We start from the raw sequence: 22,772 nt of genomic DNA, 5'->3' as shown, positions 1-22,772 counted from the left end.
CTACCCAACTCATCAGTAGGTCAAGTGGAATAAGATAAGGTTTGGGACAGAGGTGGGTGGGGGTTTCATTTTAGCAGAATTTCTCTTACAAATGCATAAGACAAAGGAGAAGGCAGCTCTCCTCTAATACAACACATCAAAACCCAGCTGCAATGGCCCAGACCCAGCAGGAATCAGGAGCAACAAAACGTGGTCAGATGAAGCAGAGTCATCAGAGTGGGGTTATCAGGAAAGAAAGATTTGTAAGAATGTACTGGAGCACAGTGTCAAAACAGGACGCCTGGTCTCAGTAGAGGACTGTGTCAGCCCAACCAACGGGACAATCAGAGGGTCTCAAGAAGTAATAAGGGAGTCTTCTTGAAACTGAGGTTTGAGTCAGTGGCGTGCAAAAATATGTTCAATAACAGGTCTTCTGGAAGAGGAACAACTGTGTGTATATTTATATGTACATAAATGCGATACAAATTTTTACTAATATAAAGAATGTGAAGCCCACATTTTATGAATAATAAAATAACCAGTAATTTTTATTTCCTATTTTGCAGAGTTAATTGGTTCTCTCAGAATGCTTTCACTGATTTTTGTATCAATTTTGTATGGATATAAGATTGCATTCATAGCCAAAATCTATGTCTGCAAATGAAGAATACCATGTGGTTGTTAAATGAAGGTTGGTTGGTCATTTGATTACACAAGAGAGTAACTGTTTCACAAATGGGAAACAATGAAGATCTATATTGGAACTTCACTCATTCATCAATAATATGAGTTACTTTTTTATTGAAATATAATAGGTTTTGAATACTGGGATGATATTTCCCCATTTTTTGTGCTATTTATAATGTCAGAGCTACCAATAGTATACACTTTCAAGTTTATTCTTTGATAGTAACATTCTCACTACTAATTTCTTAGGTGTAGACATCAGCAAAGCAATAAATCAAAGTCTGATCAATAGCATTTGTTGATTTCTGTGGTGTAAATCCTCCCATCATGGCTGAATCACAGCTACCAACCTGAGGTCACTGAATGCATGGTTGGGAAGAGATGGGCGGGAACAAATCATTATACACTCTTTCCACTGCACAGGTGTAACAGACCCAGGTAACATCAAGAGCATAGGTATGTATAGGAAAATAACTAAGAAATACAAAGAAAATAATTAGAAAATAATGTTTTAAATGTCTTATCTTTGTTTTTAACAAACTCTATTTGTTGTAAGTTTATTTAATTTTTCTTTTTTGTTTAAAGATTTTATTTATTTATTTGACAGACAGAGATCACAAGTAGGCAGAGAGGCAGGCAGAGAGAGCCGGGAAGCAGGCTTCCCACTGAGCAGGGACCCCGTTGCGGGGCTTGATCCCAGGATCCTGAGATCATGACCTGAGCTGAAGGCAGAGGCTTTAACCCACTGACCTACCCAGGTGCCCCTTGATCTAATTTTTCGTAATGGCTGCACTTAACAACCAGCTTGCACAATTCCCGGTAATTTCTCAACTCTCGTGAGCCACTGTGAGTCCATGTTCAGCAGCCAGCTGCTTCCAATTGTCCCATATTTAAGCCCAGGCAGAAGCCCCACAGACAACCGGTATGTACTGAAACTCTACATCAGTGAGTGTGGCTGGATCCAAATGAGCACAACGTAAATACTTGCTTAATGCAGAGGAGCCATTCACGTGCATATTCTGGGCATAGGGCACAAAGTGCAGCTGCTGACCATGGCCTTTTCAGTAGTGCCTCACCACACGAAGACCAGACCTATATCACCAACCCCTAAGTGGGTAGGGAGATAAGTTGGACCCAGAGACCCATGGCTCAAGGACCTCTGCAGAGTCCACATTTTTGTGTCTACAGAAAGTGTAGCCAGAAGGACTCCCATCTCGGTACCTGGTCCTTAGGATGGGAATTTCTCAGCACTTTAGTCTTAGAAAATTAAGGCAACTGCGGCTGCTCTTTTCTCTAGAGCTGGGATGAGGATGACCGCTATGGAGCTCCTAGTGAAAGAGACAGACAAAATCTGAGGGTAATTAATTTGTACACTAGCTATAAACTATCACAGTACCATTGAATGCTAGAGTTACAAGAGAACCTACAGATTAATCACCACCCCCCAATTTGGGGATGAGAAAACTGAAACCAGACAGGCACACCGTAAGCAGCAGCATGAGGACTGAACCACGTCTTCCTGATTTGAGTTCAGTGCTCTTTCAAATATCTTCTGATTAACCTTGTTTTAATTTTTAGATAATGGCCAGTGAAATTAGTAGTTTAAGGACACAAATCTCATTGCACAGATATTTTCAAACAAACAAAAAACCACACTCTTTACCATGAGGCTGAGTTTGGTTGAAATTTCAAAAGAATTCTCTTTCAAATGTAAATCTGTTGCTGGTAAAATAAACGTAGCAACCATCGGGAACCCCACATCCTTCTCTAAAGACCTCCAGATATCCTTTCTGAAAGGATGATCTGTGGTGAGAAGTACATGGGTGATCAGCTGATAATCCAGAATAGAGATTTACGTGTAAGAGTCACTAGTAGAGAGATGATAGCTGAAATTAATCCAAGGCTTGAATGAAAGTATGCTTATAATGGAATTATAAAACAACAAAGTATGGAGCAATCAGAAAGTGTGTAATGAGGCTCTGCCCATGGTTTAAGGGGCCCCTCAGAAAACTGGCCTCTGTTCTACACTAGTTCCCCAGTCACGCTCACTCTTCATGGAAGCCGCACTCGTTATATTTAAAGACAAAATGCTCCCCTACCCAACACATGTAATTTGTCCCCAGATATTCCCTACCTTCCCCTTCCTGCCAACACCTTGACCACAGAAGAGAGGCGGCTAGAAGTTATTCTCCTCTTGCAACACATTACCTATTTCCCAACTAGGGTTCCCAGATTCAACAAATAATAATAATAATAATATAGACTGCCAGATTAAATCTGAGCTCCAGATAGACAACACAGAATTTTTAGCATAACTGTGTCACGGATATTGCATGGCACATATTTATGTGAAAAATTACTTACTGTATACCTAAGCTTTAGTTTAACTGAGCATCCTATATTTTATTCGGCAACATTGTTCTCAGCCCCCATTCAGAAACAGCTCAAACTAAGTTATGGATACAGGAACACTGTCCATTCATATTTCTGGAGCCTCCTTCTCACATCTGAGGCCTCAGTTGGCACTTGGCGTACTCCCATATGTCACAGGGAGAGAATTTATTACCTTTCATTAGGCTGAAAAAGAAATTAAGTGGTTCTTAACCTGCAGTCTTTAGATGCACAAAGTCCAGTGCTCCCACTGCTGTCATGGGGTTTTGCTGATACTGACCCCTGCATTTTCTGCTTACAGAAGATGGTTCTCCCAGCACGAAAGGCTTCCTGAAGAGCCTGACAGCCTCCCGGCTCTCTTCACTAGCAAGCCAGTTCTGGCTTCTTCCAGAACTAAGACAGTTGCACACACTGTCTTCAGGCCTCAGTGATTATTCTACTAGGCAACAACATTGAAAGAGATCCTTACGGGACATTGAACTCCAAATCATCACTCTACCCCGACTACCAGGAACCTTGACCATCAAATGAAAAAGGACTGCTGTGGACTCAGGGAGAGAAGTTTCTGCTGTTTCTTTGAGAAGATGACCAATGAATTTCACTTTCTGTGAGTCTCTGTGTCTCTATTCTCTCTTCATGGAAGAGCAATCGGACAAAAATTTCTTTCTACAGTGGTGGCACCTGGAGAGGACTGTAGATACTTGTCCTCATCATCTGGCCCCGGAAGCATAAATTAAAAAACAGATTCAAGATAAATCTCCCTGCCATACTCCCAAAACAAGTGCCACCTCTGTAAGCCGCTTCGGCAAGAAATTCTCTTTATATTGATATATCTGTGTGCAGAAATGTACTTAATGATCAAAGAGACTGCTTGTTCTCTGGGCTTCATTTACAGCATTGTTCAACAGCAGAAATCATCCTTACCTCCCCCAAACTCTCACATACCTTTCCCTCCCCTAGAAAAATGTCTTTCTTGCCCTACAAGAAAACCCAATCTTGGCTCCCTGGGGTGTCACTTCCTTCTGAATTATGCCAGGAGAAAAAAAAATCAAATGTCCTTTTGTACCCTGGAAAGCAATTGCAGACCCTATAATTCTTTTTTTTCCCCCTTTATGTAATTTATACATTGGCTTTCAGTGAAATACACCCTCTACAAATTTGCTTTGTATTTGGAAGACAGCATCTTCAGCTCTGACCTTGTTCCTTGTAAATAAGGAAACTGAATTCCCCATCCACAAGAGAACAAATCACTTTATCTTCTGGATAAATGAGGCAGTCATTTACTTGTCGTAAAGATGACTTTCTCTTTGGAAAGTTGGGCTGTGGAGTAGTTGTGTTAAATCACTCTGAAGCATCTGCATAGTAAATTGAATAGTTTTTCTTTAGTTTTCCTTTGGAAGGGGGCCAGTTCCCTCACACTGTCTTTTGGGTAGCAACAAAAATGTTTATAATACCAGCCATCAACCAGTAGCCAATCCCGTCCTAAATCTCTTTGGCATATGGCCAAACTGGAGGAGCTCAAAGGGCAGAAATACAATGGAATAAGAACACGCTAACTCTGGATAATGTCCTTGGAACACATAAAGAGACACTGAATTCACGGGCTCGAGGAGCCACGGAAGTAAGGTGAGGAGGACAGACTCCAGTCGACGAGGCGTACCATTTGAGAGGAGGAAGATGAAGGAAAACAATTTTGTTGAGCGCCACTACTGGGCCGAATGATGGACGTATCTTACCTACTTATTCCTGAAACACTTTGGAAAAGCTGATATTTTTACTTTTATTTTTTTAATTTTTTAAAATTATTTATTTATTTGACAGACAGAGAAGTAGTCAGAGAGGCAGGCAGAGAGAGGGGGAAGCAGGCTCCACGCTGAGCAGAGAGCCCGATGTGGGACTCGATCCCAGGACTCTGAGATCATGACCTGAGCTGAAGGCAGAGGCTCAACCCACTGAGCCACCCAGGCACCCTATTTTTCTTTTAAATGAGGAAATCAAGATCTGAGGTATCAGACACTTGTTCAGAAATCGTAACACACATAAATGGCCAAGTCAGGACTCAGCGCTAAGCCTCTGCTCCTCCTCCTCCTCCCTGTCACCTCTGAGAGGACCTGGGGACCTTCTTCACATTTGCGAGACTTCTCACCGGAGAGCAGAAACTCCCTGCGAAGGTCTGTTCTCCTTAATCTGACTCTCAAAGGGGACAATTTGGAAGAGGAAAGGATGGTCTAGCTACTTTCGCAGAGAACCGTTTCATCCACGGTCAACCAGCAGTGAGTTTCAGGCTAAAACACGACATTTCGTCTGTGGGCAGTCTCACACATTGTCTCTCCCGGTCGGAGAGGCCCCTGTGGCTAACCCAGGCCCAGAGCACTGATTCCACTAATCAACAACCATGTAATAATAACAAACAGTGACGGCCGCCATGTCTCTAATGGTTGCCACGCACCAGGCACAGGGTCAACACTTCTCAAATATTATCTTGTTTCATCCGCAAAGCAAACTTGTGAGAAGGTTATTATTATTCACAGATAAAGTGAGGTATGCCTCCATGTCCTTCCTCCCTCGCCATCCTTTTCTCTGGAAAGAAGGTAGCCTTAGAAAATACATGTGAAATTATGTTTTGTGGGGCGAGCCATAGTAGAAACAGAGTAATTCTCTAAGTTGTAATTCTAGAAGTTGTGTGATGAAGATGGTCCAACTCATGAGATGCAGGTGGTGCAAGAAGGCGGACATAGACCAAGGGAGAGGTACTTGCAGATGTGAGATGGGGTGGAGGCAGGCACTCTGCAAGGACGGACAGCGACTCAAGAGGAAGAGCAAAGAAAGGTTTGCACCATCCTCTGAGCTCTGAGTCTATCTGTGTGCTATTAGTAGGATTAATCTCCTTCTAATGGAGGACCTCGTCTGCCTATTATTGCAATCTCATAAACGCAGAGTGTACCCATTTCACAGGGGAGCAAACTGAGGCTCTGGAGGCTTAAGTAATGTGTTCAAAGTCAAATTCTCAGACAAGTGGCAAGACCCAAGTTTGTTTGACCCCAAAGTCGAGGCTTCTTTTCTCCTGGCATGAATAGTAGTTCGGCTAAGTCCAGAATGAACGAGTTATAAATGACAAGGCAGAGATAAAAATCTAAAGCAAGAATAATTCCATACGTAATTTAAAACACATCCTGCTCAAAAGATAGCAAGTATTTTGTGTCCGACACCACTGGCCTCTGCAGGAGTCTTAAAGTGGCTTTCTTCACTGGGGCTCACATGAGGCATGGAAAATTATCTCCCACTCTTATTCTCACTCTTAGCTCTCAGCCCCAGATTTTTTTCTTTCTTTTTTAAGATTTTATTTATTTATTTATTTGACAGAGAGAGAGAGAGCAAGAAAGCATGCAAGAGAGGGAGAAGAAGAAGCAGGCTTCCCACTGAGCAGGGAGCCAGATGAGAGGGACTCAATCCCAGGACCCTGGGACCATAACCTGAGCCACTCAGGCACCCCTCCGTCCCAGATTTCAAACCAACCTAGACCAGAACCAAGTCACCAGGGTCGTGTGTGTCAGTGTGAGGCCAGCTGGAGAAGCAAAGGAAGGTAGCCAGAGACTCAAGCTTCAAAGAAGCTGGAGTTACCACCAGAGTTGAGGGAGCCAGCCATCCTCAGAGTCTCTGGGGACCCTGCTGACTAAGGGGTTCAGTACTGGGCACCCTTGTTCATAGCCTCACCTTGTGGAACTGTGGCGGGTATATCCGAGCAGCCCCGTGGTTCAATAGGAGCTGGTAGCAGATCTCGGGCTGGGCAGCGGGGCGCACAGAGGTGACCTTCAGCACGTACTGGATGGCAGCACAGCCATTGATATCCATGAGATTGGCTTCCGCGCCCGCCTCCAGCATCATGTGCATGAGCACGTGGTCACAGTTCCAGGCCGCCTTGTGCAGCGGCGATTTGAAGTCGTCGTCCCTGGCGTTGACCTCGGCCTTGTAGTCCAGCAGCATGCGGCAGATGAGGTGGTGCTCCCTGCTGTACTCCTGCTCTTTAAAACGAAGGGCCCAGTAGGTGGCGATAGCCAGCGGGGTCTCCATGTGGGCGTTCACGCTGTCCACTATGGCCCCGTGCTCCACGTAGAAGGCCACCAGCTCCGAGAGGCCGAAGTGGGCGGCCGTGTGCAAGGGCGTCTCCTCATCCTGGTTGTTGGTCTTCATGTTCACATTGGCCCCTAGAAAGGGAGATGGAGGAAGCCAATTACGCAAACATATTTTGACATTATTCCCGGTTTCTAGACTTTTCCTCGCTGCTTCCCTTTTCACCTCTGACTGCTTTCCATAACCCATTCTTTCCAGGGTCCTTTTTGGGGGCCCCAGCGGAAGCCAGGCGTTTGGAACAATAGTGCCACCTCCTGGACAAGCAGCAAATGTACCGGGGTTGGATGCGGGGAGAAGGACAGATTTCCACCGCAGAGCTGGAGCACTCCGTTGAGTTTGAGTTCTTACCCCCAGATGGGTTGGGGAAAACAAAGTGATTCCTGTAAGTAAATAGCTTTTATCGATAAAATAGTAAATATCATTGAAAATAAAGGTTATATTGCAAACTTTGGAGCTCAGACAGGTGGCTTTAAATATCATCTTCTTTGAATATTTCACAAAATCATGTCTTTCTTCTCTTTCAAAGCTGGAAATCCCGAAAGTTTGGTCCAAGCAAACTTTAGGATTATGGAAATTGCCCTCTTCTGACTGCAAACAGCTGGTAGGAGGGCCACCCAAGTCTAAGGCTCCTTCGGAGTACAGCTGGGGAAACACAAAACACAAAAACCCTGTGACCACCAAGCTAGCCTAAAGGTCATATTTTGCTTGGAAAGGGGCCGAAGCCAGTATAATAGAAATACTCACTGAAAGGAAGAGAATGACTTAGAGATGTATTTGATTTTTGGCTGATAATGGTTGTTAGAAATACAAATTTGTACTGTTTGGAAGGCCCTGCAGAAATGACTTAACCAGACCCACTTATCTAACTCACCAGAAAACCGAAGTGAATTTTATTTTTCTGATAGAGTGTGTTAAGTACTAGCATAGTCAACTTAAGAAGCTGAAATTTTCCTTCTCTGCCTAACTTAATGGGGTGAATGCATCGACCCCTAGGGGGCTTACTCTATAATCAATTCTACTGGAAATTTTTATAGCTCCTTCAAGTTTAAATCTGGAAAGATTTTCTTATTATGATGATGATTATTTCAGCAACTAATATTTATTAAGCACTTACCATTTGCCACATTCTGAGCTAAATGCTTCTCATATGTTGCCTCATTGAATCTACCTAGCAACCCTCTGCCCTAGGTGCAATTTTTAGCCTAATTTTACAGATGAAGAAATTCGTACTTGGAGAGGCTCATAACAACATCAAGCTAAGAAACAATGGAATGGAGGTCTGAAAGCAGACAGCTTGGCTTCAAAACCTCTTACTGCTGTACTGTCCTACCTCGTGATTTTTCTAGAAGAAATCTTTCCTGTACTGTGCTCTCTTTTGGTACTTGAAAACTTGAAAGAACTAGAGAAATCACCTTGCACTTTGTGAATGTTTAAAAAAACCTGTTTTTCATGTATTGCTTCTTTATGCCTTTTTAATGGCATCCCGTGATCATGTGGAACTTACTTAAGAAGGACAATACGCCCGCCTATGTGCTCAGTACCTTATACAAAATCAACCCCCCAGTGAGGTTTCTGAGAGCACTTTTGCTCCGTAAACTCAGAGGCTGTCTGTTCTCCCAACCTGCAGAGAGCAGACTTATAACCAAAAATGGTCTCTCACGGAACCATCCGTGTGCATCAATATTCAACCCTGGAGATGTTCTGGGTCAGGTGTCTTTCTGGGTCAGCCCTTCTTTGCTCTGGAGGGAAATAGAATGAATAAGAATGGCTCCCCAGAAGCCAAATGCAGGGTCACTTCAGACACTGGAGAATTTCCAGTAAGGAAAGGAATCAAAGGGTCAGGATGAAAATTTTACAGGCCAACTTGGAACAAACTGTGTCCTTTATTTTTTAATGTACTTGGATATTTACAATTGATCCTTGACCTTTTGGTACAACTACACGTGCTGCATAGATTTCTGTTCTGAATAGGAGATCTTTAGTTTTTATACTTGTTTCTTTGAGTGCAAATTTTCCAGAGAATATATAAAGAGAATATATAAAGTAGGATGGTTTGAGTACTTTTTATTTTAGATTTTGTGACTTATTCAAGAAATTAGAGACCCCAAATATGAATTCTTGGAAACTTTTAATAAATATTCTTTTTAAAAAAAATATTTTATTTATTTGAGAGAAAGTGATTGAGGGAGAGCACAAATGTGGGGAGGGGCAGAGGGAGAGGGAGAAGCAGACACCCCGCTGAACAAGGAGCCCCACCCAGGGTTTAGTCCTAGGACGCTAAGATCATGACTTGAGCTGAAGGCAGACACTTAACAGACTGAGCCACCAGGTGCCCCTTAATAAATGTTCTTTTTTTTTTTTTAAGATTTTATTTATTTATTTGACAGAGAGATCACAAGTAGGCAGAGAGGCAGGCAGAAAGAGAGAGAGAGGGAAGCAGGCTCCCTGCTGAGCAGAGAGCTCGATGCGGGGCTCGATCCCAGGACCCTGAGACCATGACCCGAGCTGAAGGCAGAGGCTTAACCCACTGAGCCACCCAGGTGCCCCAATAAATATTCTTAATGTGAAAATACAATGTGATAGTTTACTAGACCTGCCCTAACAAACTACCACAAACTAGGCTGCTTAAAACCACAGAAATGTATTCACAGTTCTGGAGACTGGAAGTCTGAAATTAGGGTGTCAGCAGGGTTGGCTTCCTCTAAGGGCTTCAAGGGAGAACCTGTTTCATGCTGCTCTCCCAGCTTCTGGTGATGGCTGACCATCCTCGGTATTCCTTGGCTTGTAGATGTACCACTCCAGTGTCTGCCTCCATCTTTGATCATATCCCAGGTCAAGAAGACAAACACCTCCCAGAGCCAAGGAAGCCATCCTCTTTCCTCCTCTCCTTCTCGAGCACAACTCCTCCAACCTACCCGAGGTATCTTCTCCTGACTATTATGCATTTCTTATCGTTTTACCTTTGTAGGTATCTCTAAACAAGAGAGCTTCCTTTCATTTATCTTTGAGCTTTATATAAGTGAAATAATAAACACATATTTTTCTATGACTTGCTTCTTTCATTCAACATTATGTTTGTGAAAATAATCTATGTTGTGATGTTTAAGCTGTCATTTGTTCATTTTACTGCGTTCTGTCTCATTGCACAAGTGATCCACAATCTGTCCCTCCTACTGCTCATGGACATTTCTAGTTTCAGGCTATTCCCAACACTGCTGCACTGAGCGTTCTAGTACATTCCTGTGCCCTCGTGCTCACCGAACGACTGGATCACTGGGTATGCAAACCTTCCCCTTCATTAGATGGTGTCAAACCGGTCCAGTTTACACATCCATAAGCCACGCATGAGCACTCTTGTTGGGTCACATTCTCACCCGTGGTTGGTATTTTTGCTAAATTTAATTTTAGCCAATCTGGTGGGTGTGTAGTGGTAGGTCATTGTGTTTAATGTTTGTTTTCCTAACAATTAGCTTAGACAAATTTTTAACATTTTTATTGACCAACATTGCCTTCTGTTTACTACTATAAACATTCCCGTGTTGTTACAGAATTACTTTAAATGTTATTTCAAAGGAACTACATATTCCACAAGTCACTTTACCCAACTGTTGGATATGAGGATTTTTTCCCCCAATGTTTTGATCTTATAATTAATGCTACAATTAATAAATTTGTGTGAAAATTTAAAGATTATTTCCTTGGCATAAATTCCCCCCACATAGAGTCATTAAGCTGAAATGTGTGAACTGTTTTAAGGAATTTTATGAATAATTGTCGCAGGTTATATAACTCACTGATGTGGAGCAGTGATATTTCATTCACCAGCATGTCTTTATACATTAAAAAAAATTTTTTTTGCTAGTTTGGAAGTAAGAAATGGTCTTCTTTTTTAAAGAATCTAAATTCAGGGCGCCTGGGTGGCTCAGCGGGTTAAAGCCTCTGCCTTCAGCTCAGGTCATGATCCCAGTGTCCTGGGATCGAGTCCCGCATGGGGCTCTCTGCTCAGCGGGGAGCCTGCTTCCTCCTCTCTCTCTGCCTTCCTCTCTGCCTACTTGTGATCTCTGTCTGTCAAATAAATAAAATCTTTAAAAAAAAAGAATCTAAATTCATTTGATTACTAGAGTTTGAACACTTTCTCTGTGATTATTAACTTGTGATATTTCTTCTTTAGTTAATTGTCTAACATTTTGTCCTTTTATACATTGTAAGCTTTCTGCTTTGTTTTCCTTTATATGAACCATTCATTAAAATAAGATGTAAGTTTATGTTATCATAATTGTTACCAAATTTTTAACCACTTTGATTTTTCTTAAGTACAATGACCTTAACTTTCATAGTCAAATTTTCCCATTTTTTAAATTAACATATAATGTATTATTAGCCCCAGGGGTACAGGTCTGTGAATCCCCAGGTTTACACACTTCACAGCACTCACCAGAGCACGTACGCTCCCCAATGTCCATAACCCAAACACCCTCTCCAAATTTTCCCATTTTTAAAAAACTATTAGAGTGTTCTCCTTTCAGAGTTTGCATAGCTACCCAGATTAATTACAATTTAGTTTTTTATACATTTTTAAAAAAATGTTTAACATTTGATTCATCTGGAAATTATTTTGGTGTAGATATCAATTTAGGAAGAACTGACATTCTTACCATAGAGAGTCTCTCCACGCAGAAATATGGTCTATTTCTCCAACAGTTTTCTTTACACTCTACTCTGTAAACTACCCTTCCCAAAAATTTGCAGCAATTTTCATTCTAGGGGATAAACTAATTCATTTGGGGTTAAATTATTTCTTGGATAAAGTTACTTTAAATGAGAGAGGGCCCTTCACAAACCCTTTAATGTATGCACGATGGTCCCCAGAAGTAGTCTGGAATGCTGGTAAAGGAGAGAGACACACAAATGTCAATTTGTACTGATGATAAAGAACAAGGACTTTTCAGATTCCGTCTGTGGGCAAAGAAGACAGAGATTTGGGTACACTAAGAATGGGATGAAGAGGGGACACAGGAGAAGAATTTGAGCAGAAAGAGTGGGAGCTGGCCACAAGCAATGGCTAGACCAGGCCCAAGGGAAAAGATAATGCTGAGGTCAGGATTACTGAGGGACACGGTACCAGTCTATAGTAAATGTTTTCTGTTCTCCCATGCTGTGGGATAGTATCCTTCCATCACTCCCAACAGAGGGAATCAGTTTCATCAGTCTTAGTTATGAGACTTCAAGTTTTCTTTCTTTTTTTTTTTTTTAATAAAATTAAATTGCCTCACGTGCCCATTTGTTAGATTGGCTGATCGTCAGCGCGCAGCATCGTGGTGGCGCCATCTGCTGGGCTTTGCTAGTCCCTACAGGCTGAGGGCTGTCCTCAGAAGCTTCCTCTCTAGAGTATCCACGTTCCCCCCAACTTCTGGCACCTTGAGAGCTACTTAAAAGTGCGAGCAAAAAGCAAGTCTCTGTCACTACAGAAACTGTCATTTCTCTATCTTTTCAGACTTGGGGAATCCACATCCCTTACCGTATCCCTAAACCAGCCCCTGCCCCCTTCCTATCCTAATGGACCTGATTTCCTGAAGAGCCTGTAAGTGGGGAGGTCAGTGGGGAGGCAGAGGACGAGGCCAGCCCTTTAAGACAGCCTTCCCTGTTCTTTAAGGAAATCCATAGATATTAGCATCTACTTTCATATCTAGTCTCTTAAAAATAAAGAGGAACACCCAGGTGGCACAGTCAGTTGAGTGTCCCACTCTTGGTTTCAGCTCAGGTTGTGATCTCAGGGTTGTGAGATTGAGCCCCGTGCCCAGCTTGGTGCAGAGTCTGCTTGGGAGTCTCTCTCCCTCTGCCCTTGCCCCTTTCCCACGCATTTTTTTCTCTCTCTCTCTCTCAAATAAATAAATCTTAAAAATAAATAGGTACAATACCTAGGCAAAATGAGCTTTATGTAAGTGAAATAATATAGGCAGAATGAAAGTAATTTCTAATAATTACCACTACATAGTTATGATTGTTACATATAATATAACTAATACCATGATATAGTACAAAATTCAACGTGTTAATGCCTATCCTAGATGCCATAATGAAATAGTGATTTGCTCGTACCCACATGTGGAATCCTAACATCCATGTATTTGAACTGACATGGATGCTTTGTATTGTAATTCAAATACCACAAAGGTCATTGCCATAATGAGGTTATTCCAAAATAAGGGAAAACATTGGTAAATCTCTGAATAAAACCAAGTCCAGTCATGTCTTGATTTATACCATAACTGCGTTCTTGAAAATATCTGTATCTATTTACAATTCAAAAGTATTTTGTCCTTATATGCAAAATGGAGTTAGGTAGAAATCTACTGTGTTACTGCATCTAAAATATTTAGTATTCTATCAGCATGAAATCTAAGATGTTTTACAAATTATGCAATAATTCAAGCATACATATATACCACTACCCATATCTGATAATTTTTGCCATATTTAATTTTTTTCAAAATAAAATTTTACAAAAAAATTCAGCTCATTTCTCCTTTCTTCCCTTTCTTTCTCCATAAAGACAACTAAAATCTTAAAATGTTTTTTGTTATTCCCTTATAAATTTTTGTGCTTTTATCACTTATATATGTACCCATAAACAACATATATACTATTATTTTGTGTTCATAAAAATTATAAAGTGGCATCTCATTTTTCAACCTGTTTTTATTAGTCACATTATGTTTTTGGGTAGAGAGCTGAGTTTTTTCTTCATTTCAGGTGCTGAATAGTTTCACATTACATAATGAAACTACAGCTTAACTATTCCTCTACTAAAGACAATTGTTAAGTTTTTCATAATAATGATATCTTTTAAATTGTGCAGGAATTTCTCAAGAGAGAGAAATAAAATTATCGGGTACTAGTGTATGAACATTTTTTACTGTATTAAATTATATTCCTCAGTGGTTATACCAGTTTATGTCCATCAGTAGAGTTTAAATGTTCACTATCACTTCCAACACTTGATAAACATTGAACTATTTAATTTTTACCGATTATATGGTGTAAAATGATATTTTTTTATTTCATTTGGATGTCCCCGGTTACCAGTAAGTGAAGTGTCTTCTTGACAACAAGATTCCCACTTTTATTGTTTCTTCAGAACCTCTGCCCATTTTTCAGTGGGTTGTTTGTGTTTTTCTCATTTATTTTTCAGGATGTAAACAAGATCATTATGGAGATAATGATAAAGAGTTGATCAAAGGCAAAGGACTTCAATAAATGTGACGCTTCACTATGTTCGTAGATAGGAGGATTCAGTATTATAAGGATGGCAACGTTTCCTGAGTTAATCTGTAAATTAGGTGCCATTCAAACATTTTTTCCACAGAATTTGCACAGAGTAAAGAGCATATCATTTTGGGGAAAGAGGGGTAAAAAGAGTGAGAAGGAAAGAAGAGGTGGTGAAGAAGGGGTGCTCACCCTACCAGATAGCCAAATAAATTGTGATTAAAACAACGTAGGATGGATGCATAGAAAGACAACTAGACCAGTGAAACAGAATGTAGAGCTTAGAAACAAACCTATTTCAGAAAGTATCTATAATGCTAGATGGGGTATACTAATCAGTGGAGAAATAATGGACTATTTAATAAAAGTATTGGGACAGAAGACAGTGTTGTAAAAACACAAATTAAATCTTTTGTGTGTGTGTTAAATTTCAGGTTAATAAAAGGCGAATGTAATCAACTAAATAATCAACTTCTTAAATAAAAGTGTAGGAGTTGGGATTGGTGGGGAATGGGCAGTCCTTCCTATTGGGTCACTATGTTTATGGAAAGTCCTTTCAGCATATTAACTTTTTTTTTAAAGATTTTATTTTTTTTTTGACAGAGAGAAATCACAAGTAGGCAGAAAGAGAGAGGTGAAGAAGCAGGCTCCTCGCCGAGCAGAGAGCCTGATGTGGGGCTTGATCCCAGGACTCTGAGATCATGACCTGAGCCGAAGTCAGAGGCTTAACCCACTGAGCAACCCAGGTGCCCCCAGCATATTAACTTTTGATGGAGACAACTTCATCCAAGACTTCAATGAGATCTATTAGATCCAAGCCTCATTAGATCTAAAACAATAAGGTGCTATCTTCTTGTTCCCACCTCTTTGACTTTCCCTCCACCGATTTGCCTGATCTGTATACTGTCCAGTACTCCTGAGTGTGCACACAGTGTTGGTGGTTCTCACTTCCTTGTTCAGTCTTTCAGCAGGATGGAAGGAGAGACCAGCTGGACGGTTGCTAACATTGGTTTTGTTTCTACCCTCTTTGTGCACAACTTCCTTGAACATTCTGCATGGCAGAGACCAGCACCTCTGTCAGGGGGCCACTCCCAAGATTTACATTACTCCTTGACCCCAGGAATGCACCTTATTATTTTATAATGAAGCAGCAAAATGGCACTGAGAAGTGGTTTGTCCCAGTCCTACATTTGAACTGATCCTCTTCTGATCTGCAGTCCAATCCCTCTCAACTTCCTCTAGGTTAGAAGAGCAGACATGAGGATTCCCCCTTTTTCTGGATTCCCCAGGGATTTTGGCTTTCCCTCAGGCCACCAACAACTTTGGTTCCAACTAGCTCAACATGGAGTATTTTATCTATTCTTTGAAATGCTCTCTTCAGTAACAGGGATCAAGTGCTCATCTCAAGACTCGTTCAGTCGGCCCTCGTTCAGTCGTTCTGTAAATACTTGTACTGTTTCTATTCTGTGTCAAGTACACAGAGACACCAGCGCACTCTGTGGTCAAGATCCCTACTCTCACGTCATTTCCATACTAGACAAGAGTCAGAAAACAAACACACAAGGAAATAGGTGACAAGATCATTTCAGGGAGTGGCAAATACAATGAAGAAAATAAAACCAGTTGTGACGATCGTGACCACGAGGGCTGGCTCTGAGGAGCTGATCTCTGACCTGAGAGTAACCGTGAAATACCAAGGAGAAAAGCTTTCCGGGCAGAGAGAACCGTGAGTACAACGGTCCAAATGGGTGGATAAGCTTGCATGTTCAAAGGAGCAGAAAGAAAGTGAGAGGAAGAACCTAAAAGTGAAGTCACAAGCATGATGTTGGACCTTCCAGGCCATGTGAGAAGTCTGGGTTTTATTCTTTCACTTCAACCATTCTAGTTTAACGTGGACTTTATCAAATCTGTGGTAAAACGTTAAAATATTTCTTGGTTTTAGCATCAGTGGCACATTTGATGCCCTTTTTTAATATTTTAATCCAATATGATTGTAACAGAAAAATCCTACACTTAAGCAAAAAGGAAAATACCCTTTCTATTATTTAAATATCTCCCCCCCCCCCACTTTGGAAGAACGGTGATGCCATCATCTTTCCTTGAAGACTTGCCTGTATTTCTTTTCTACTTATATATCCTGATGTATCTTCTGCTTTTGTTTCTCAGCTTTCTCATTTTATACTGGATATCCTTTATAAGGTATACATTACTGGATTTTTAAAAAATCATAGGGTATGCCTTTTAATAAGTAATTAAATCGACGTTAGTCACTGAGCAGCTGTATTTCTTTAAACAGTGCTGCCTATGTGGGCAGCAGGTGCTGGAAAATCAAAATAAGGGAAAACATATGATTTTCATACTCCCATCTTCTTGAATAAATTTATATCATAACTCCCTCTGAGGTGAACTCACTTTTATTAAATAAGTTTCTATTATTTTATATTAAAGAATAAGGCACCTGTTTAAAAAAAATCAGAGGTAAAGAACTTGATTGACAATTTCGTAGAATAGACCCGTTTACAAAGACATTTAACTACGTTTGCTTTTAGATCTTTTGGCAGTTAGTTCCATAACTCCAGCTAACATACCGATTCATCTATTTATTGTCAAATTTAGGTAGTATTCTTTACTTTCTGATATAAAACATAAGTTTTAGTTGTTTTAATACTAATCCTTCCTCCTTTCAGTGTTTGCTCTTTTCATCATGTTTTAATTCTTCTGTAGGAATACTGAAACTTTAATGCATTGTGGTCTCTGTCCATGAATTTGTTACATTATCTCCACCTCCTTTAGGAAATGACCTTACCTCCAAGCTATTGCCCTCCTACACTTAAACACGCCTCCCTTCTGACCATTAGAACTTACACTGTCGAAGCTGTAAGGTCATTATATTCAGCTCTGTGATCTCAATCTGGTCTTCGATGTTTTATCCATGGTTACTTATGAAAGTTTTTAAACTAATGAACAGTTTTTAAACGATGATGGCTTAGAAGTTGAGGTCACTTTGGCCTTTAACTAGAAATGCAGAAGCATGAGCCCTACTGCAATGCAGCTGGGAATCTGCAGCCGCGGCTGGTTTGGCACAGAGCCCCTCACCAGGAATGGCCCCATCTTTGTTAATGATTTGTTATCACCATCCTGAAATGGCTGGCATTTTAAAAAAAGATTTTATTTATTTATTTGACAGACAGAGATCACAAGTAGGCAGAGAGGCAGGCAGAGAGAGAGGAAGGGAAGCAGGCTCCCTGCTGAGCAGAGAGCCCGATGTAGGACTTGATCCTAGGACACTGGGATCATGACCCGAGCCGAAGGCAGAGCCTTTAACCCACTGAGCCACCCAGACAACACATTCCTGGCATTTTTTTTTTAAATAAAAGGCCTACACCTTTTGCATTGGACTCAACAATTTAGGCAGTCTGTCCTTTCCTCAGCCCACACCAGAAAAATTAAACGGAGTTCTCACAGCCAGTGCATGGGATATTATGTACCCTCTGCACAAGGGGGAAAATGTTAAATGACTACCCGCTCTCTAAGAAAGGAAAAAGGGCAGGTAACTAAACTCAAAATTTCACCAGCCGCCTGAGAGTTTCCACCTCTGTTAGAGCATGCTGGAGGTGTTACAGCAGTGAGCCAGCCCACATGTTCGAGGAAATCAGCCTGGGGTCATAGTTGGCCAGCGTGGGTTCCTGTAAGACAGCACGGAAAATAAGTCCCCCTTTCCCTTGTTTATTCTACCTCCCATCTGTCTCCCACCTTCCTCAAATGTATTCATCTAATCTGGGGTTGTTGATCTTGTGTTTAATTTAAAAAAAAAAGGGGGGGGGGGTCCTTCTAATGCAATTTTGACAACTGCATTTGATTTTCATAATCACCAAACTATAGTTATTTTATCTCTCTGTGCTTATCTGGTTGGAGTTCTTTAAACATTTGCCAGATTCAGGGCCCTTGGGTGGCTCAGTTGGTTAAGCGACTGCCTTCGGCTCAGGTCATGATCCCGGAGTCCCAGGATTGAGTCCCGCATCGGGCTCCCAGCTCCATGGGGAGTCTGCTTCTCCCTCTGGCCTTCTCCCCTCTCATGCTCTTTCTCTCTCTCTCCCTCTCTCTCAAATAAATAAATAAAATATTTTAAGAAAGAAAGAAAGAGACATTTGCCAGATTCGGAAAGTGGCCAAGCTAGATTCCTAGAAGAACTTTCCTGTTTTGTTTTGTTTTTTTAAATCTCTCCTCCCTTCCCACCCCTCTCTCTGCACCAGCTCTGCAGAGGTTTAGAACCCATCATTGGTCAAACGGGCAAGAAAGAATAGAAGTGCTGTGTGAGGGAAGAGAGTATGCATCCCTTCCCCAATTGGCTACTTTCAGTCTGCAGTGGACTTGAACAAGGGGAAAGGAGAGTTCAAGTCAAGTTTGAATGAGCAGCCCTGGATATCCAGCTTTTGAATAGAAAGTGAATTTTGACGCTCGAAGTGACTATATAACTTTTTCTTACTTAAGAGTCATAAGAGAAGACATGGGCTCACCTGAGTTTTCTACCCACAGTAGGGGAGAAACTAGACTCTCCAAATAATTTTAAAAGATACTGGAAAACAAAAATGAAATTCTTTTATGAATGACATCCCATATATTTTGCACAGTCCAGTTAATAGTCATGTATCTAGTAAATTTTTCATTCAGGGCCCCCTTTTGGTATATTTTCTAAGAACTCAAATACATGAGACTATTTTTCTGTTGTCATCATACATTAAAAGTAACACTGAAAGAGTGTCAAATTCATGGGTAATTTTCTCCACAATATTCCATAAGTTGGTTCCACTCTTTTTTCAATAGTAAACATTATAGAGAAATGACATACCACCATCTTTCAAAGCAATCTATTTTCTTTTACTCACTCCTTTGGACACTTTTGCTATTTTTTATTGTTGACATTGACTATTTTATTTAAGAGATATCTAGACTTATTATTTTCTTCATGAGTTTTGCCAGGAACCAAGCTTACCTATTTCATCTCTGGGTGAATAAGTCTTTTTTTAGACAGGAATTTCTTCTACCTTGGTTTTAAATATTGGTCATATTCAAAGTTATAAAACCTTTTTTTTTTTTTTTGCTTAAAACCTTCATCACCCCCTAATTATCAAGTTGATAAGAAATTCTCCCAGTTTTTTAAACCCCACTCCTCAGATACATGAGTGAAAACATGGTACATTATTCATGGCTTTCTTTTTTAACAACACCTTAAAAAGTTAGAGTTTTCTTAGAAAAAGTCCCAAGATGGGGTGAAAAGCAGATAGTCTCTAGTGAGAGTGGCCTGCAGTATGTATGAGGGCATAGGGAGACACCGAGGTAGCTGACAACGTCGGTTATCATCGTAAGAGTTTGCAAAGGAATTGGGATCAATTGATTGACCTCGGGTAGACATTTAGGCTCCTCTCCTTATTTTGTCTGAGATTATCTCCATCCTCCTCAACTGGAAGTTCATCTGCCTCAGTCTCCCCATGTTCGGGCTTGAGCAGGCTCTGTGCAGGTAAAAGGCCGTCCGTTCGTTGCGTGTTCCTTTATGAAAATATTCATCACATCTGCTATTTTTCGAGCACTCACTAAGAGTTTTACATATATTGTCTCGCTTGTTATTAACAGCAAGCATTCTTTAGAAACATCTATTATTCAAAGGTTAGATTTCTTTTTTCATATTCAGGGCTTTTCATTTTCTGCGTGTTCTGGGATTGTTTCTCAAGTCGGCTTCTTTGTCAAGGATGCAATTTTGTGCAGTGTCAAGTTTGTTATTAACTGTCACCAAAGCGTATTTTCAGTTGGCTGCTTTGTTCTAGTTTCAATTTTACCCTTTCAATCTACAATCTACAGCAAATATATTTTCCTGTATCTTTCATGGTCTTGTCTTAAATGAAATCTTAAATGAAAGACCATTTCCTGTAAAGCCCCTTGTCTCTAATACTCACACTCTCCAGGGTCTGGAGTTGAGAACTACCTTTTTCTAGATCAACAATGGTCTTCTGAACCATTACTCTCTCACCCTTGTGTACAACCCCTCATCCATTAAGGTTTATATCACCCAACGAGGTGACTTTTTAATCCTTTCTTATCCAGGATCTCACAAACTCTTAGGTATTCTCCCATTTGCAAAGAAGACATAGGTAGTGGGCTCAGTCTTTCTTTTCTCTGTGTCCTGATATCATCCTGCAATATCTTTGCAGATGCCCCATCCAACACATTCACACTCAATTCCTAAATCTCCTGGGGCGGGTTGGATCACCATTACCACGTATCTTGTTGGTCCTCCTTGTGGCGGCTTCCCTGTGGAAGGTTTATGCAGCTCTGGCCTCTCGAAGTTATTCAAATTCCTGATTCTGGTTGCTCAAATGCACCTCTATCCTTCCCCTAGCTAGGTTCTTCCACTTTTCCTGCATTGTCTGTGTATTTTAAATTTTCCATAGGCTAGGATTTCATCAGGATAGACAAATGATGCTGTTGTAAGCCACGTCTCTGTGGCTTGATGCATTAAAACTGTATTTCTCCGTCTTAACAGTGCACTGTAGTTCCAGAACCAAAGTCCTCTATTTGCCCTTTATTTGAAGCCCCTCGGTCTTGTGACTTCAGCGTTTCCTCCACTGTCACGATACCAGGAGGAGAATCAGACTTTCAAAGTCCTGCATGGGCTTTTTACTACCTGGAAGTGACTCATTTCTTCTATTTATATGTCATGAGGCAGAGGGTGCACAGGGTTCTGCTGCACCACAAGGGGACTGGACTAGGATGTGTAATCTCCCAGGATCCTGGAGGGGAAGAGAACTGGATCCTGAAGATCACCGGTTGCTGCTACCACAGCTGAATTGACTTTCTGTGGGTTGCAGTAAACTAAACAAAACTGCTGACCAATTCAATACTCACCTCTACCTTCTCCCTTTCATTTTAGGGAAGAGGGGTCTTCCCGTCAGTGCAAGACAAATTCCTCCGTCTTTGTGACGGATCCTAAGTGCAGCAGTGGAATGCTGCTCCACAAATAATATCTTCTTACTCTAAATCCAACACCTCCTTTTCCATCAACTTCTTGCCATCCTTTTATAAACACACCTCAGCTTCTCCCAGCCCTTTTCTCCCTTCTAAGTACCCTCTAATTTCTTTTCATCTCTTTTTAGCCAAACTTCTTGAAAGTGAAATCTCTGCATTCCGTACCATTCCCTCACCACCCATGACCCCCTCAGCCCTTCACGACCTGCCTTCTGTTCCCACCCCTCCACTGGAGCTGTTCTGAAAAGGTCACCAGCGGCTTCCAGGTGATCATTCCCATCTACCATTTTCAGTCTTCATCTCACTATACTTCTCTGCTATACCCAACAGTGTTGACAACACACTTCTTGAAATTCTATTTTTTTTTAAGCTTCCTTAGAATGTTTTCTTCTCCTTCTCTGGCTATTCCTTCATGATTTTTATATGATTCCTCTTCTTAATCCCTCACCTGTGTTATTTCACACTGGCTATCATCATTATTTTTCCTGCATTTCTTCCTGTGCATGGTTTCCCTGAGTAGTCATAACTACTCTTTTCATTTATCTATGAACAGAGGACTCTCAAAATTATATGAGCAATCATAGTGGTATACATTCTTCTCAAGGCTATATGGGACATATACAAAAGTTGATTCTTTACTAACTAGGTCAAAAACTCATCTTCACAGATGTCAGAAACCAGGTATCACTACAGACCATTTTGTTAACCATAACACAATTAGAAGTTAGTAACCAAAAAGATGAGTTTAATCGGAAATATATTTGCAGAATAAATAACCCATGGATCAACGAAGAATTATATCAATTAAAATATCATTGAAATAAATTAATGATATCATATAACAATAAATTAATTATATAGTATCATTAAAATAAATTCCCTGTCATTATAGTTAATAAATTATATATCCCCCCCAAGAAGGAGAGAAATAACCCAATTTGAAATGAACACAGTATCATTACAAAGAAGATATATAAAAGGCCAATAATCACATAAAAAGATGTTCTGTGCCATTAGCCATCAGGGAAGTGCAAATCAAAACCACACTTGGATACTACCTTATACCCACTAGAATGACTGTGATAGAAAAGATAGATAATAACAAGTGTTAGCAAGCATATGGAGAAATAAGAATCCTCATACACTGACAGTGGAAATGCAAAATGGTACAGCTACTTTGGAAAATAGTATGGCACTTCCTCAAAAAGTTGAACACAGAGCTCCCATATGACCCAACAATTCCACAATTGGGTATCTACCCAACAGAGATGAAAACATATGTCTACACAAACATTTGC

The 22,772-nt window shown here is 40.8% G+C and overlaps 1 protein-coding gene across 1 annotated transcript in view; it reads right to left on the bottom strand.

Annotated features, from left to right (window-relative positions):
- Nucleotides 1–22,772, bottom strand: part of ASB4 (ankyrin repeat and SOCS box containing 4) — a 64,745-nt gene that overhangs the window by 7,417 nt on the left and 34,556 nt on the right. Inside the window, exon 3 of the mRNA XM_047695860.1 lies at nt 6,772–7,262. Within this exon, the coding sequence (XP_047551816.1) occupies nt 6,772–7,262 (491 nt within the window). The remainder of the gene's footprint in view (nt 1–6,771; nt 7,263–22,772) is intronic.

The sequence above is a fragment of the Lutra lutra genome, chromosome 11, assembly GCF_902655055.1.
Source record: "Lutra lutra chromosome 11, mLutLut1.2, whole genome shotgun sequence".
Classification (NCBI taxonomy): domain Eukaryota; kingdom Metazoa; phylum Chordata; class Mammalia; order Carnivora; family Mustelidae; genus Lutra; species Lutra lutra.
This window is presented reverse-complemented; position numbering and strand designations above follow the sequence as displayed.